General features: G+C 36.5%; 1 protein-coding gene across 2 annotated transcripts in view; it reads right to left on the bottom strand.

Moving 5' to 3' along the window:
* KLHL2 (kelch like family member 2) overlaps positions 1-13,971 on the bottom strand; it is a 135,703-nt gene that overhangs the window by 36,527 nt on the left and 85,205 nt on the right. For both annotated transcript variants that reach the window (XM_031942981.1, XM_031942979.1), the window contains exon 6: positions 8,076-8,185. In XM_031942981.1, the coding sequence (XP_031798841.1) occupies positions 8,076-8,185 (110 nt within the window). The remainder of the gene's footprint in view (positions 1-8,075; positions 8,186-13,971) is intronic.

The following is a 13,971-nucleotide window of genomic DNA, read 5'->3' as shown; positions in this document are numbered from 1 at the left end:
GGAAACAATGTCCACTATGTTACTTTGCCTGGAGTAAAATAATCCAGAATGTTTCATACAGAAAGAGTTTACTCCATTAAATGATACCCACCAAATTCAGATGTTGAATGTAGTCCAAAATTCTTATTTCCTCATTATTCTTCACAGTAGAAATGAAGGCAGAATTTTACCAAGAACATGATCTAATCTTCCCAAACTCAGGGAGTACCAATGATGACTCACTGTAGTATGATTTATTTCATTTCAAATCATCTTTTACAGGCTGAGCTTGGTTCAGCTTATCTAATCTAAATTTTAGCTTCTTTTGATAAAATAATAATCAAGTTCCCAAAGTAATATGGAAAAATAACATTCCCAGACTGTTATAATGAACTACTTTCATCTTCTCCCTGAAGTCTACACCCTACAATGTATTGTCCAGCACATAAGCATTTCTAAAAACTAAAAAAGACCATGGGCCTGAATCACAGGCAAATGGCTGTGGAGGCCCATGCCCACACTTGAGTTAAGTAACTTGCCCAGTGTCATACAACTAAAACATTTTGCTGGGGATTAAAATTATCCTGCAGAACAAGATGAATTCTTTATTTTTACCAGTATCAAGCAGAAGTACTGCAGCTAGAGAGCTGAATTCAGAGCCAAGAAACACTGGGTTTAAGTCCTACATGTCCTGCTCATACTGGCTGTGTGATCCTGGCAAGTCTCAACCTCACAGTATTTTAGTAAGCTGCAAGGAAGATGCCAGCCTGAGAGTTTATTACACCAGTGAAACCTTAGGTTCAGTCCCCATCTGTTAATCAATCAATCAATCAAGAAGTATTTACTACTTGTCAGCTATGTGCCAAACTCTATCATAGGCACTGGGGATACAAGTACACAGAATGAAACAATCACTACTTGCACTTACATTTTGATGGAAGAAACACATGTATTAGAGAGAGAAAGAGAGAGAGAGAGAGAGAGAGAGAGAGAGAGAGAGAGAGTGTCACAGAGATATAGAAAGACAGAGACAGAGACATAGAAATATAGAGAAACAGATAGATAAATGGACAGGTAGGTAGATGGAGAACAGATAGGTAGGTCAATAGACGGATAGAAATAAATAGGGATAGATTCATGAATGGATAGGTAAACAATCAGATGGATGGATAGCTAGGTAGAGAGATGGAAAAATGAATGGATAGACAGATGAATGGGTAGGTAAGTAGACTGATGGATAGATAGGGATAGATGCATGGATGGATCAGTATACATATAGATGGGTAGATGGATGGATGGATGGATAGGTAGATAGACAAAGAGACAGAAAGATGAATGGAAAAGTAGATAGATGGATGGGTGGATGGATAGATAAGAAGGTAAATAGATAACTGTTTCTGTAAAATATATACACAAAGTTAATAAGTACATATACATGTATGTGTATATGTGAATTCATACAAAGATTAGTTAAATACAAGGTAGTCTGAGAAGGGGGGCATGAGCAATTGGATCAGGAAGCCTTCATGTAGAAGATGGGGCCTGGAGGGCATCCCTAATAAGGGAATAATATTCTAGACATGAGAGTCCGCAGTGCAAAAGCATGGAGACAGAACAGGGGAGTGAGGAACATTAAGTAGTACCCATTACCCATTAGTAGTTTCCAACATTGTTGGATATTAGACTTACTGCCAGGCAGGATCCTAGAAGTCACTGAGTTCAGCTCTATCATTTTATAAATAAGGAAACTGAGGCAATGAAAGGTGAAGTGCTTAGTCCAAAGTCACATAAGTAGTGGGAGTCTGAGGCAGCATTTGAATTCAGGTCTTCCCAATTCCAAGAGTTACATGTTACATGACTAGGAAGTATTTGAAGCAAGATTTGAATCCAGGTCTCCTTGACTTGAAATACAGCCCTCTATCCACTTTAACATCTCACTGTTCCACTTATAAACAGCCTATATAATATTTGTACGAACCTCTCTGAGGGAAAAAGTTTTGAATCACCTCTTTCCCCCACTTAACACAACACTTAATAAATGTTAACATTATTTGGAACGATCTGGTGCTCAATAGGTATAGTTCCCACTCAAAAAGATTTTGATGTACAATTAACTTGTACAGAGAAAATGAACTATCATCTCAGGATCTGCTTTCCCAGGAAAAAGAGAAGAACTGAAGATTTTTTGCAAATTTAAGATTGATTTCCATGCATCTCTGACTCTCTTGTACTTTATTAGCTACTGCCCAGAAAGCAATCTCACTTCTCCCAGCGACTTAGCATCGACATGGTGCTGTGGAAAGAGCACAAGATTTGTATTCCGGAAAACACGAGTTCAAATCCCATCTCTGTTTCAGACCCTAACTGTGTCACCCTGCACTTATCTTCTCTGTGACTTGGTTTTCTCATTTTTGAAAAGATAGGGTTGGATTGGACTCAATAGCTTCTAAGGTCCCTTCTCTTAATCTATGATCTGGTTTTGAATCCTGGCTGTTAAGACTTTGGGCAAATCATCCAGTGAAACAAGTTTTGCTTCCTACTTTTGTAAAATAAAGCTGTTAAGTCAAGGTGGCCTCGAGTCCAGGTGCTTTGCAATCCATGGTTGGATCTATGATCCATTTAAATAAAAAAAACCTGGTTTTTTCCCCCATACATCTATCTGGTGGTCAAAACACTTGTAATATTTTTAAAGAGCAAAATAAAACCTTCTTTCAAGCATCTATTCCTTTTCTTTTCTTCCTATATTAAATCTTTATTTTAAATAGTTTAGATGCACTGACTCTCTTCTTTTAGCACTCCTTATTCTTTTTGTGTTGTTCAGTCATTTTTCAGTTATATCCAACTCATTGTGACCCCATATGGGATTTTCTTGGCAAAGATACTAGGATGGCTTGCCATTTCTTTTGGAAGCTGAGGCAAACAGGGTAAAAAGTTCCTTGCCCAGAGTCACATAATAAGTGTCTGAGACTAGATTTTAGATTCATGAATAGGAGTCTTGCTAACTCCTGGCTGGCATTCTACTCATTGTGCCATCTAGCTGCCCTCACTCTTTAATCCCTGGCTATCTGGCAAATCATTCCCCTATCTTTGCCAAGAAAATCCCAAATAGGGTCGCAAAAAGTCGACATGAATGAACAATAAAAATAACTTCTGGCTTTTATTCTATGACTTTTGGGATTATTCTTGCAAAAGATGATGCAGACCCTCCTCAATAATAGAATCAGGGGTCTTATGGTCTCCTCATCTTCCCTGAAATCTGCAGCATCACACACCATCAAGTATCATTTGTTCCTTGCACAGTCTCCTCACCACTCCCCTCATCCCCCCACCCCACTTTGTTTTTGAGATGCTGGTCTATGCTACTCTGCTGGCTCTGTGTGTGCTGCCAGTACCACTTTTCCTAACTCCTTCACAATCTCTTCTTTCTTCTCACACCCCCACCCCCTCTACATCAGTACTGCTTGAGATTCTGTCTCCCTCAATCATCTCCTGCACTCCCTTAGCCTTTGCTCTTGCTTCTAAGCAGATTATGGAAGCAAAGAATTGGGATAGTCATCAGAGGCCATTGAGTCTAAACACCTCATTTCACAGATGAAGCAATGGATGCTGAGGGAAGTTAACTGATTTTCCAAGATCTGTTCTTTTGTTTGGCTCATGTTTATTTATGTATGGGAAATAGTATTTTATTTTTTTAAATTACATGTAAATAGTTTTCCAATATTCATTATATGATTTTGAGTTTCACTTTTTTTCCCTTTTCTTCCATCCCTTCTTCCCAAGAGGGCAAGCAATCTAATATAGATTATATACATGTGCAATCATGTAAACATATTTCCATATTAGTCAAGTTGTAAAAAAAAAAAAAAAAAAGCAGGATAAAAGGGAAAAGCCATCAAAAAATCCCCCAAAGTGAAAATAGTATGCTTCAATCTGCTTTCAGACTCCATCAGTTCTTTTTTTGAATGTGAATAGTTTTTCCCCCCATCATGAGTCTTTTGCATTGTCTAATGACCATTTTACTGCTGAGAAGAGCTAAATCACAGTTGATCATCACACAGTATTGTTGTTACTCTCACTCAGCATCAGTTTATGTAAGTCTTTCCAGCTTTTCTGAAATCTGCCTGCTCATCATTTCTTACAGAACAATTATATTTCATTACTTTCATATGACACAATTTGTTCAGCTAATCCTCAATCGATAGACATTTCAAGTTCTGCTCTTTTGAAAGTCCTCTTGCATTAACTATATTCATTCTTTTCCAACTTCTGGCACTAAATGCCTTCTGTTACCTGTCAGACTACTGCACTAGTTTCTAATTGTTCTCCCTGCCTGGAAGGAAGCTCTACTGCAATCCACATTTCACATCCATATCAATCTAATTCATGCTTATGCATGCCATTCCTCAATGTCATCCTAATTCTCAATGAATAAACTTTGAATTCTGTAGCCCAGAAGTGAAGCACCCCTTTTACCATAACTGAGCCCAGAATAACTTTTTAATCTTAATCACTCATCAATATGCAATATAAACTTTATATTTTGGAAAACATGAAACAATTCTTAAGTAGTTACATTTATTTATTTTATTTTTAATTTATGGAATAAAACATTTTCATAATAAAATATAATAAAATAAAAAGGATTTTATAGGAAACTGCAAGTTGTTATTCTTTTTAAATATATAGAGTTATTATATAAACTTTTTTCTTTCTCCTCTCCATTCCCTACTCTAGAGATAGCTACCAGTAGATATAAAAATGTGTATTTTGTAAAATCATTCTAGAGATACTTCCATTTATCAGTTCTTTCTCTAGATGTAGATAACATCTTCCTTCATATGTCCTTTGTAGTTAACCAATTGCATTTTCTTGGGTTTCTCTCTCTGCCCCATGCCTCTCCACTTATCCAAGCTCAGTTTTTGCCTCAGAAATCCTTCCAGTTCTTCACAGTGAAGTTCAAATGTTACTTTCTCCATCACAGAGGCACTCCTATAAGCACTGGGCGACTATTACTCCAACAGCACCCATCCAAGATAATCCTGTATTGTAAATATTTGTGTAAATCTTCTCTAACAGACTATAGACCACTTTAGCAGAGGCAGTTTGCTGTGTGTAATTTTGCATCTCAAACAGTATTTGGCATTGTAAGTGATCAATAAATGCTAGTTTAATAAATAATGAGCAAATGTTTTAATTTCTTTTAATGAAGAGCTTTCTGATGGTTTTCTCTCATCATCCTTACACTTTATTAAAACCAATCAAAGAGGGGGTGAAAGACTTTTATTGTATTTCTTTAGTTGTATCCCATTTCAACCCTTCATAACAGTGTGATTGAAAATGGCAGACCACAATGTAGGAAATCAATCAATCAAGAAGTATTTCTTACTTGACTATTAGGTGCCACACATTATGCTAGGCACTGGATACAAATTCCAAGAAAGAAATCATCTTTACCCACAAGTTTACATTCTAAGGATGAAAGATAGGGGGAGATAACAAGTGCATATAAAATATATACAGCATAAATCAAAATTGAATAAATACAAAAAAGTTAAATACAAGGTAGTTTTGAGAGGGAGGGAGGGAAATAGCAATTAAATGCTTTGTGCAGCAGATGGTGCCTGAGTTGCATCTTACACTGTGAGACTCTGGGATGCAGAGGGAAGAGGGAGTGCCCTTCAGCTTTGTGGGACAGCTGGGACAAAGGCATGGACAAGGAGATGGAGCAGTGTGGGTGAGGAACAGAGAAGGAGGCAAGTTTGGCCGGCTGGTAAAGTCTAAGTAGGGGAATAAAAACCAATGGAGTTGGAAAGATAGGTCGGGGACAGTCTGTACAAACCTTAGAGATTATATTTGGTACTAGAGGGAATAAGGGGCATTAAAATTGGTCAAAGAGTGGAATCACACAGGTCTGCACTTAAGGTGAATCAATTTGGCAACGGTTATTTTGGATGGACTAAAGTAGGGAAAACACAGGCAGGACAACCAATTAAGAAGTTGTTATAATCTAAGTGAGGCTATTTAATTAAGCTGAGAGAAAAAGTCAGATTCAAGAGCTGCTGCGAAGGGGGAAATTACAAGATATGTAAACTGACTAGATATGGAGAATGGCATGGAGATTTTAAAAAAGATGCATGATAAAGCCATGGTTGTGAACCAGAGAAACTAGAAGGATGGTAGTGTCTTTGACAGAAAATGTCATAACTAAATGAGGCTATTTAATTAAACTGAAAGAGTCAGATTCAAGAGCTGCTGTGAAGGGGGAAATTACAAGATATGTAAACTGACTAGATATGGAGAATGGCATGGAGTTTTAAAAAAGGATGCAGGATAAAGCCATGGTTGTGAACCACAGAAACTAGAAGGATGGTAGTGTCTTTAACAGAAAATGTCATAATTAGATGAGGCTATTTAATTACACTGAAAGAGTCAGATTCAAGAGCTGCTGTGAAGGGGGTTACAAGATATGGAAACTCACTAGATTTACAGAATAGTACAGAGAATAAAAAAGGATGCAGGATAAAACCATCGTTGTGAAGCAGAGAAACTAGAAGGATGGTAGTGTCTTTGACAGAAACAGAGAAGTAAGGACAAGAAGAAGGTTTTGGGGGAAAGATAACGAGTTCAGTTTTAGACAAGTGGAATTAAAGATGTCTCCAGAAGATCCAGTTTGAAATGCCCAAAGGGCAATTTCTGATGTGAGACTAAAGCTCCAAGGAGAGAAAGAGACTAGCTATGTAGATTGGGAAGTCCTCTGCAGAGAGTTGATAATTAAACCCACAGGAGCTGATAAAGTTACTGAGAGACCAAAGGAAAGAAGATGAGAGGTCCAGGATGAAAGAGAGTTTATTCGTTATGAAATGGAAATTTCAGAAGGCATGGTAGAAAGAGTGAGCAGAGCTGAACTGACACATAAATGGGGTTGGCTTAACGGGAATAATTCTTAATGGAAAGAACATGAGGAAGGAGCAGGGAAAAGAAGTAAAAAAGTGCTGAAGAGAGTGCACTTTGCTCTGGGAGAGATAATGGGAAGCTGAATTGTGATGAGAACAAGGATTTGGAGTGGTAAGAGATAGAAGGCACTAACATATAACCATTTGTAAAGGTTTACAAAGTTGTTTTATGTGAAGTTTCTCACTGGATCTTCCTAATAATCCAATGAAGTTGGTACCTCTTGTATCATCATTTTTGTTGTGCATGTGATGAAACCAAGACTAAAGCCTGCTAATGATCATAGAAAGCATCAGAAGTGGAATTTGGAACCAGATCTCTCTAATTAGCAACACCAAAAACAACTAGTATTTATATAGAGGTTTACATTTTGCAAAACACTTTTCAAAAATTATCTCATTTGATCCTCATAATCCTAGGAGCTAAAGTCATTTGACAGATGAGGAAACTGAGGCAGGCAGCAGTTAAGTGACTTGCCCAGAGTCACACAACTAGTAAGCTTTGGAGGCTGGATTTGAATTTGGGTCTTCCTAACTCTGGGTCTAGCAAACCCAGAGTCTTGAATTCTTTCTATCCTTTGTCTCTCTAGAATGAAAATGAACCATTCTCAAGAAAGGGAGCTATGCTGGGAGAGAGTTTGGGAATCAGTGTCAGATTGGAAAGGACCAGTATCTGGAACTCCCCTATGATCCCAGGTGATTAAGATCTCCTTCATGTCAGAAATGCTTTTTTAGCTCATACTTCTAACAGACAGATATCCTTGGACAAACTGTAGGAAGGAACAATCTTTTAACTCTTTTGAGTTAAACTTAATTCTCTTTTGAGAGCACCCACGCTCTCAAAGCCCATTTGATAACGATAGGAAAATGTCAGAGGAAACAACTCTTCTGAGAAATTCACAAATTTGCAATAATTGGTACAGTGAGTCAGCAGTAGAGCAGCTGGTTTTCTTAGCTTTCAGGGAAATGCCTATATCCTTCTTCTCACTATCTATATAAGGTAAAGAACATTTATTAGATAGATTAACGAACGGACATTTACAGACAGACATTAACAAAATGGGTAGAGATGACAGAAAGGGGGGATGGAGGGTAGAGATGGAGGGATTGGTTTTTTTAACTGATAGGTAAGTTTTTAAGACTTACCTTCTCTTCTGAGGAAATTGTAAGCTTGTCACTGGATATTAAACTGCATACTTGTTCGATGCCCAGATTGAGGAATTCTTCACTGAGTACCACATCCGAAAAATGCTGTTCTGTTTGGGAGTTGAAAAAAAAAACAACTTATTAACACTAACATTTAATTATCACAGGTTTCAAATAGCTTAAGATCACACATGGTCTGTGTAGCATGAGTAATGACTAAATGGAAGAATAACATTCTCCTTATGCAAGATATTATGAAACACGATGTTTGGGGAACTTGTACTTTTTGTCAGTAGTGTTTTAGGGTAAAGTTTAAAAGAAAAAAAAAAAAGAAAATTGGCTCTGATACTCCATCTCCTAATGCCAGGTATTTTTACTGCTTATCCTTCATGCATAAAATAATCTCCCTTCTCAGAATAACCTCCTGGCTTCCTTGTCTTCTTTCAAGTCCCAATTAAAAGTCCACCTTCTACAGAAGCCTTTCCCACTCTCTTTTATTTCTAGTGTCTGCTCTTTGAGGTAGTGACCCATTTTATCCTATATGTAGGATATAGGATACATATATCCTACACTTATAACAACACCTGGTACACAAGTGATACTTAATAAATGCTTACTAACTTGAATGACTGACAAATTCTTTAAATCATTTCTGTTTTGCATCTTGTGAAAATGTCAGATGCTTACTGCATCAAGGACTAAAGTTAGAGCTTAAAAGAGTAATTGGATGGCACAGTGGATAGAGTATTGGACCTGAAGTCAGGAGGACCGGAGTTCAAATCCAGCCTCAGACACTTAATATGTCCTAGTGTGTGACCCTGGGGCAAGTCATTTAATCCCAATTGCCTCAAGAAAAAAAAAGCTATGAGATATTTAATGGAGAAATCAAAATACACTGTATCTCACTGGCCCACATTCATTTTAACTTTATTGTCTTTTAGGGCAGGAGAGAGACAGAAAGATTGTATGTTCTGAGGACATTAAAAACAATGCTGGCCTGCCCAAAATGGTTGTGAGCAGGCCTAAAATGGTTGTGAGCAGAGTAAGCATTTCAGGATTATTTGGGGATATTTTAATGCTTCACCAATATTTCCCAACTGGTTCATGCTACTGCCAGCAATTATTTTTTAGGTGCTTCATTCAAAACTCAAGAGTATTCACTGATGTAGCTATCTGGAGAGGGGGGGAGGGAAGGAGGAGAGGGGGAAGGATTTTTTTTTTTTCCTCTAATAATTTCCAACAGATCTGATATGAAGCTTTACTTGCCATAATAAATACTATATGGTTAGTTTTTAAACACTCTTTTATATGTGTTTTTGACATATCAATTCCAAAAATTATATATCAACTCAAGACTAACAAGAGCATATGATACTACTACTACCCACCATAAATGTTTAAGAATTGTAATATACTTCATTCTCACTTGATTCTCATAACTCTGGGAGATAGGTATTATAATCACCATTTAACAGAGGAGGGAAACTGAGGCTGAGACATGTTAAGTAACTTGTCTAGGGTCATGAGGCTAGAAAGTTCTTGGTTTTAATTCAACCATCTTTGCTCATGTTGCCACTGAATGCACATCAATCTTTATACAAAAAAAAAAAAAAAAAAAAATCAGAACCTTTAAAAGGGACACTGTCACCAGCTTCCCTTTTTAATTTTGCTATGCACCCTAAAAAGGCAATTCTGCCATGAGTTAAAATCCAGTTATGGAATTTTGATTTTGGCTTTCCTCCAGGTACTCCCTCTTTCCTGGTATACCTGTCACACTTTCCCAAATTCTGCCTCCCTAGCATTCTCTTCTGTGTTATTTCTGTATAAAAAAATTAATTCATGATAAACAAAAGGTAGCATATGTAAACATGCTGTTATAAATATACATATACATACATAGTATACATAGATATAAAAACACTATTGTACCTAAGTAACAGTTTAATTTTAATGATTCTGTAGCTGTAGAGTCATAACTGCAATTCAGAATGCATTTACTCCCCTTGTTTTGCTGCAAAATGCTATTAGATCATTCCCCTTTAATTCCTGCCCTAAAAGGGAAATGCAAGGAATTAAAACCAAGACCATAGGGTGAATGGTAATGAAAATTGAGCTAAGTTATAACTTATAAGTATCATTATTTAAAAAAACAAAAACCTACCATATCTCTGCACCTCTCAATGGGGATCTTTTAAATTAATTTTATGAATGGGAAAATTTGGGAGAAGGGATCTGGACCCATGATTTCATTGGAAAAAGGAGTTCCAAATATAGAAACTCCCTCCATCATTGCAGATCAACACCCCAATTCACCTACATCTTATACTCTTAGAAAATGGTATAGGATGATGAAAGGTTAAATGACTTGCTCATAGTCACATAGCTAGTACATGTCAAAGGTATTAAAGTTTGCAGTATTTTTAAAAAGGTAACTGATATCAGTTATTCCAGGAAAAAAAAAAAAAAAAACCTTACTTTAGTCATATAATCTAAGACATTACCATAAAGAAACCTGCATCTTCTAAATATATCAAAAACAAATAAATAAATGACATTCTATTAAAAAGTCATTTCTGAATGAAACAATTAACAATATTTTAGTCCTAATTACACATAAAGTTCAAATTTCATGACTTGGTGGCAAGTCCCTTATTCTTTTTTTTTTTTTAAATCAGGTTATTCTTGATATTTCTTGGTTCTAAAGTTCACATCCTCCTTCATTGAATTTTTAGTTTGCCAGAGTTACTGAAAATGTTTGCTAAAGACCTGGTTCATGAGAACTTCGTGGGAAGAAAAGTTAAGGGGTTGAGTCAGCCCATCTGTTGTTTTATATAACGCAGATGCAATTTAACATTTGCCTCTGTAAATCTACTGCAAGAGTCTCTAGTCCCATTAATAAATACCATACTAAAAAAAAAAAAATGGTGTGCTAAGAAAAAAACAAAACAAAACAGTCACAAAGGATCCACTTCCTTCTCTCCTTTTGTTTCAAGGCACAGATTTGAGAATGCTCTTGAATGTACTTTCCAATTTCTCTCTCTTGCCTTTCCAAATTATCTTTCACACAGCTACCAAAATTAAGTTCCAATTCCCACCTCAGACTGGGTCATTCCTTTGCTCAACAGCTTCAGTTGAATTCAGCTGTTCAGTCATTTTTCAGTTGTTCCTGACTTTTTGTGGCCCCATTTGGGATATTCTTGGCAAAGATACTGGAATATATAAAGAAAACGGAATGGTAGCACCTAAATGGCAGAAGTCCTTTGTCACTGCACTGTCTCACAGCCATCAAGTTCATGGCTGGGGGTTGCCAACTCAAGCTAAATAGAATGTTCTTGATATAAAATATTAAAGTATTTGTTGCTTTTGTCATTTTCCTTCTCTAGCTCATTTTACAGATAAGGAAACTGAGGCAGAGTTAAGTGAGTTAATAGCTGGTTTTGAACTTAGACAGATGAATCCACTTGGCATTCTATCTACTGACTGGCTAAAAGTATTTTATGTGGATCCCTTCTTTTCCCTAACATATTCTATCTTGTATTCTATTTATCTGGGTAAAGACAAGCTGAGTACAGGGATTTATTGTTTTCCATCTCTCTAGTCTCAGTGCCTGATACATAGTACATGATAAATATTTGTTAAATTGAATTAAGGATATAGCAGAAGTTCCATAAGTATCCATAATCTTGAAACGGAAAGAAGGGACAGTATAAATGCACAATATGACAGCCTAGTTATTATTTCTTGGGATTCTTGTGTTTTTCATTTTTTTTTCCGGCCTTTGAATAACTTCTTTTTAATCTGCTTATCTATGTTTAGTGATTACATATTCATGACTAGTAATAGTCAATAAGAAGGGAGACAATGGCATCCAAAAAAGATTTTAATAAAAATTTTACTTTTTATTCATCATGAGACAGGATCTCTCAGTCTCACAAAGGGCAGCTCAACCCTCTGATGGGGATGGGAGTTTTAATCAGCTCTGTTTCCAACACTAGTTTTCTCCTCTGTAGGCAGCATGGTGGACGGACCTCCTCCTTCTAAGAGTTCATCATAATGGTATCAGACTTAGTATGGACCCCTAATCAATTTAGACCACTGTAGCTTAGAACTCTCAAGCTTAAGCATGTACCAGCCTCATCCTCCCCCAAAAGGTGCACCATCATGACAGCTGATAAACATTTTAACAGCAGAAATATATGTAGGCATAAGAAAACTTAAAACTTATTGTTTGTACATGCACATGAAGTCATTATTTAATAATGTAATTATTATAATGTATATGTATATTATATGTAATATAAAAAAGTAATAATAACAATGGCTATTATTTATAAAATACTTTAAGGTTTCAACATACTTACTCCCACTATAGAATGTAAACTCACTAAGGGCAAAAAAAAATTTTTTTTTAAATCTTGTCTGGCACTTGGTAGTTCTGAACAAATTGCCTACAATTGACTTACCCTTTAGTATTTTATTTCCCTTATCTTCATAATAATCTCAAGAAGTATTATCCTAATTTATAAAGAGGGAAATTGAGGCTCAGAGAGATTAATAGACTTTTCCAAGGTTATCTAGCTATTAAGTATCTGAGCTTGGAGCTTAACTCTTCCTGACTCTCAATCAGTGATGTATCCATTGTGACACTCTATATCAGGAAAATCCTTATGTGAATAAGAGATGGGGAAATATATCTCATTCAGCACTAAGACTGACCAACCATTATCATAGAAGCTTTTTGATATATTTCTGACAGCCCAACAAGGAAAAATTCTAAAATTACAAAGTAATCCTTCCCCAAAGAACATCAGAATTCTACACTAACTACAGTACTGAATCTCCCTGGCTATTTCAAGTCAGTGATGAAAAGTCTCAACTTCCAATAAACTCTTATCAAGAAATTAAAGGAAACCCCAGTATATCACAGATTTTGTGGATTAAAATAGGGTGGAGAGAACTCAGTTTCTCAGCCCCAGGTTTGCCAGACTACAGAAGATGCTCCTTAGGGTTGGACCTGAAAATTCATAACTCTCCCCAGCTGGAAAAATGTTTAGCACATTTAGAGTGGGAAGAGATAAGAGGAAAAGAGTATAAAAATAGAAAGCTTTTCTAACAGGTGTCACTTAGAAGGTCAGCATGAATTCAGCCCAAAAGTGCTGGTATATTACATGCATTCATTTAGTCTGTGTGCCATTAAAAGAATATTTTAGGGACAGCAAATGGCCATGATAACAGATGGGGGTGGGGGATGGAAAAAGAAAAAAAAGGGCAAGATAGAGAAAGAGAGTAACAAGAGTCAGAGAGAGAGAGAGAGAGAGAGAGAGAGAGAGAGAGAGGGATTGGGGATTGTTGGGGATGGAAGGGAGAGGAGAGAAGAGAAGGAGAAAAAGAAAAGAGGAGAGAGGAAAAAGACAAAAAGATAGAGACACAGATGAGACAGAGGAACAAAGAGACACCATCTACACTTTCAAATGCATATGATATTGTCCTGTATTTTAACCTCCCTGTTAAAGAGACTGCTTCATTTTCATACATTTGAGGGCAGCTTTAAAAAACTACAATGTGATTATTTTGATAAATTCTTTCACCATATAAAAAGGAGCTGGCTTTGAATTTCAGAAGAGAGGGGAAAACACACATAAAGATAGAGGAGCTAAAGGAAATACTTCCAAGCATCCCCCTCCCCAAGGATGGAGTAAACAATTTGTTGGAAAAAATCTGGCATCAAGTGTCTTTCAAATAATCATACAAAAAAAATCATTGCTTGGTTTGATTCAGGTCTGAATTCAGGGTCACATGAGTCAGAGAAACTGGATTAGAATCCTAATTTTGCCACTAAGAGACCTAAGGCAAGGCTGGACCTCTATTTCCTTATTTATAAAATGAGTATGTTGGA

The sequence above is a fragment of the Sarcophilus harrisii genome, chromosome 6 (genome assembly GCF_902635505.1).
Source record: "Sarcophilus harrisii chromosome 6, mSarHar1.11, whole genome shotgun sequence".
Lineage (NCBI taxonomy): Eukaryota > Metazoa > Chordata > Mammalia > Dasyuromorphia > Dasyuridae > Sarcophilus > Sarcophilus harrisii.
The sequence above is the reverse complement of the archived record's forward strand: the minus strand, read 5'-3'. Positions and strand labels throughout refer to the sequence as shown.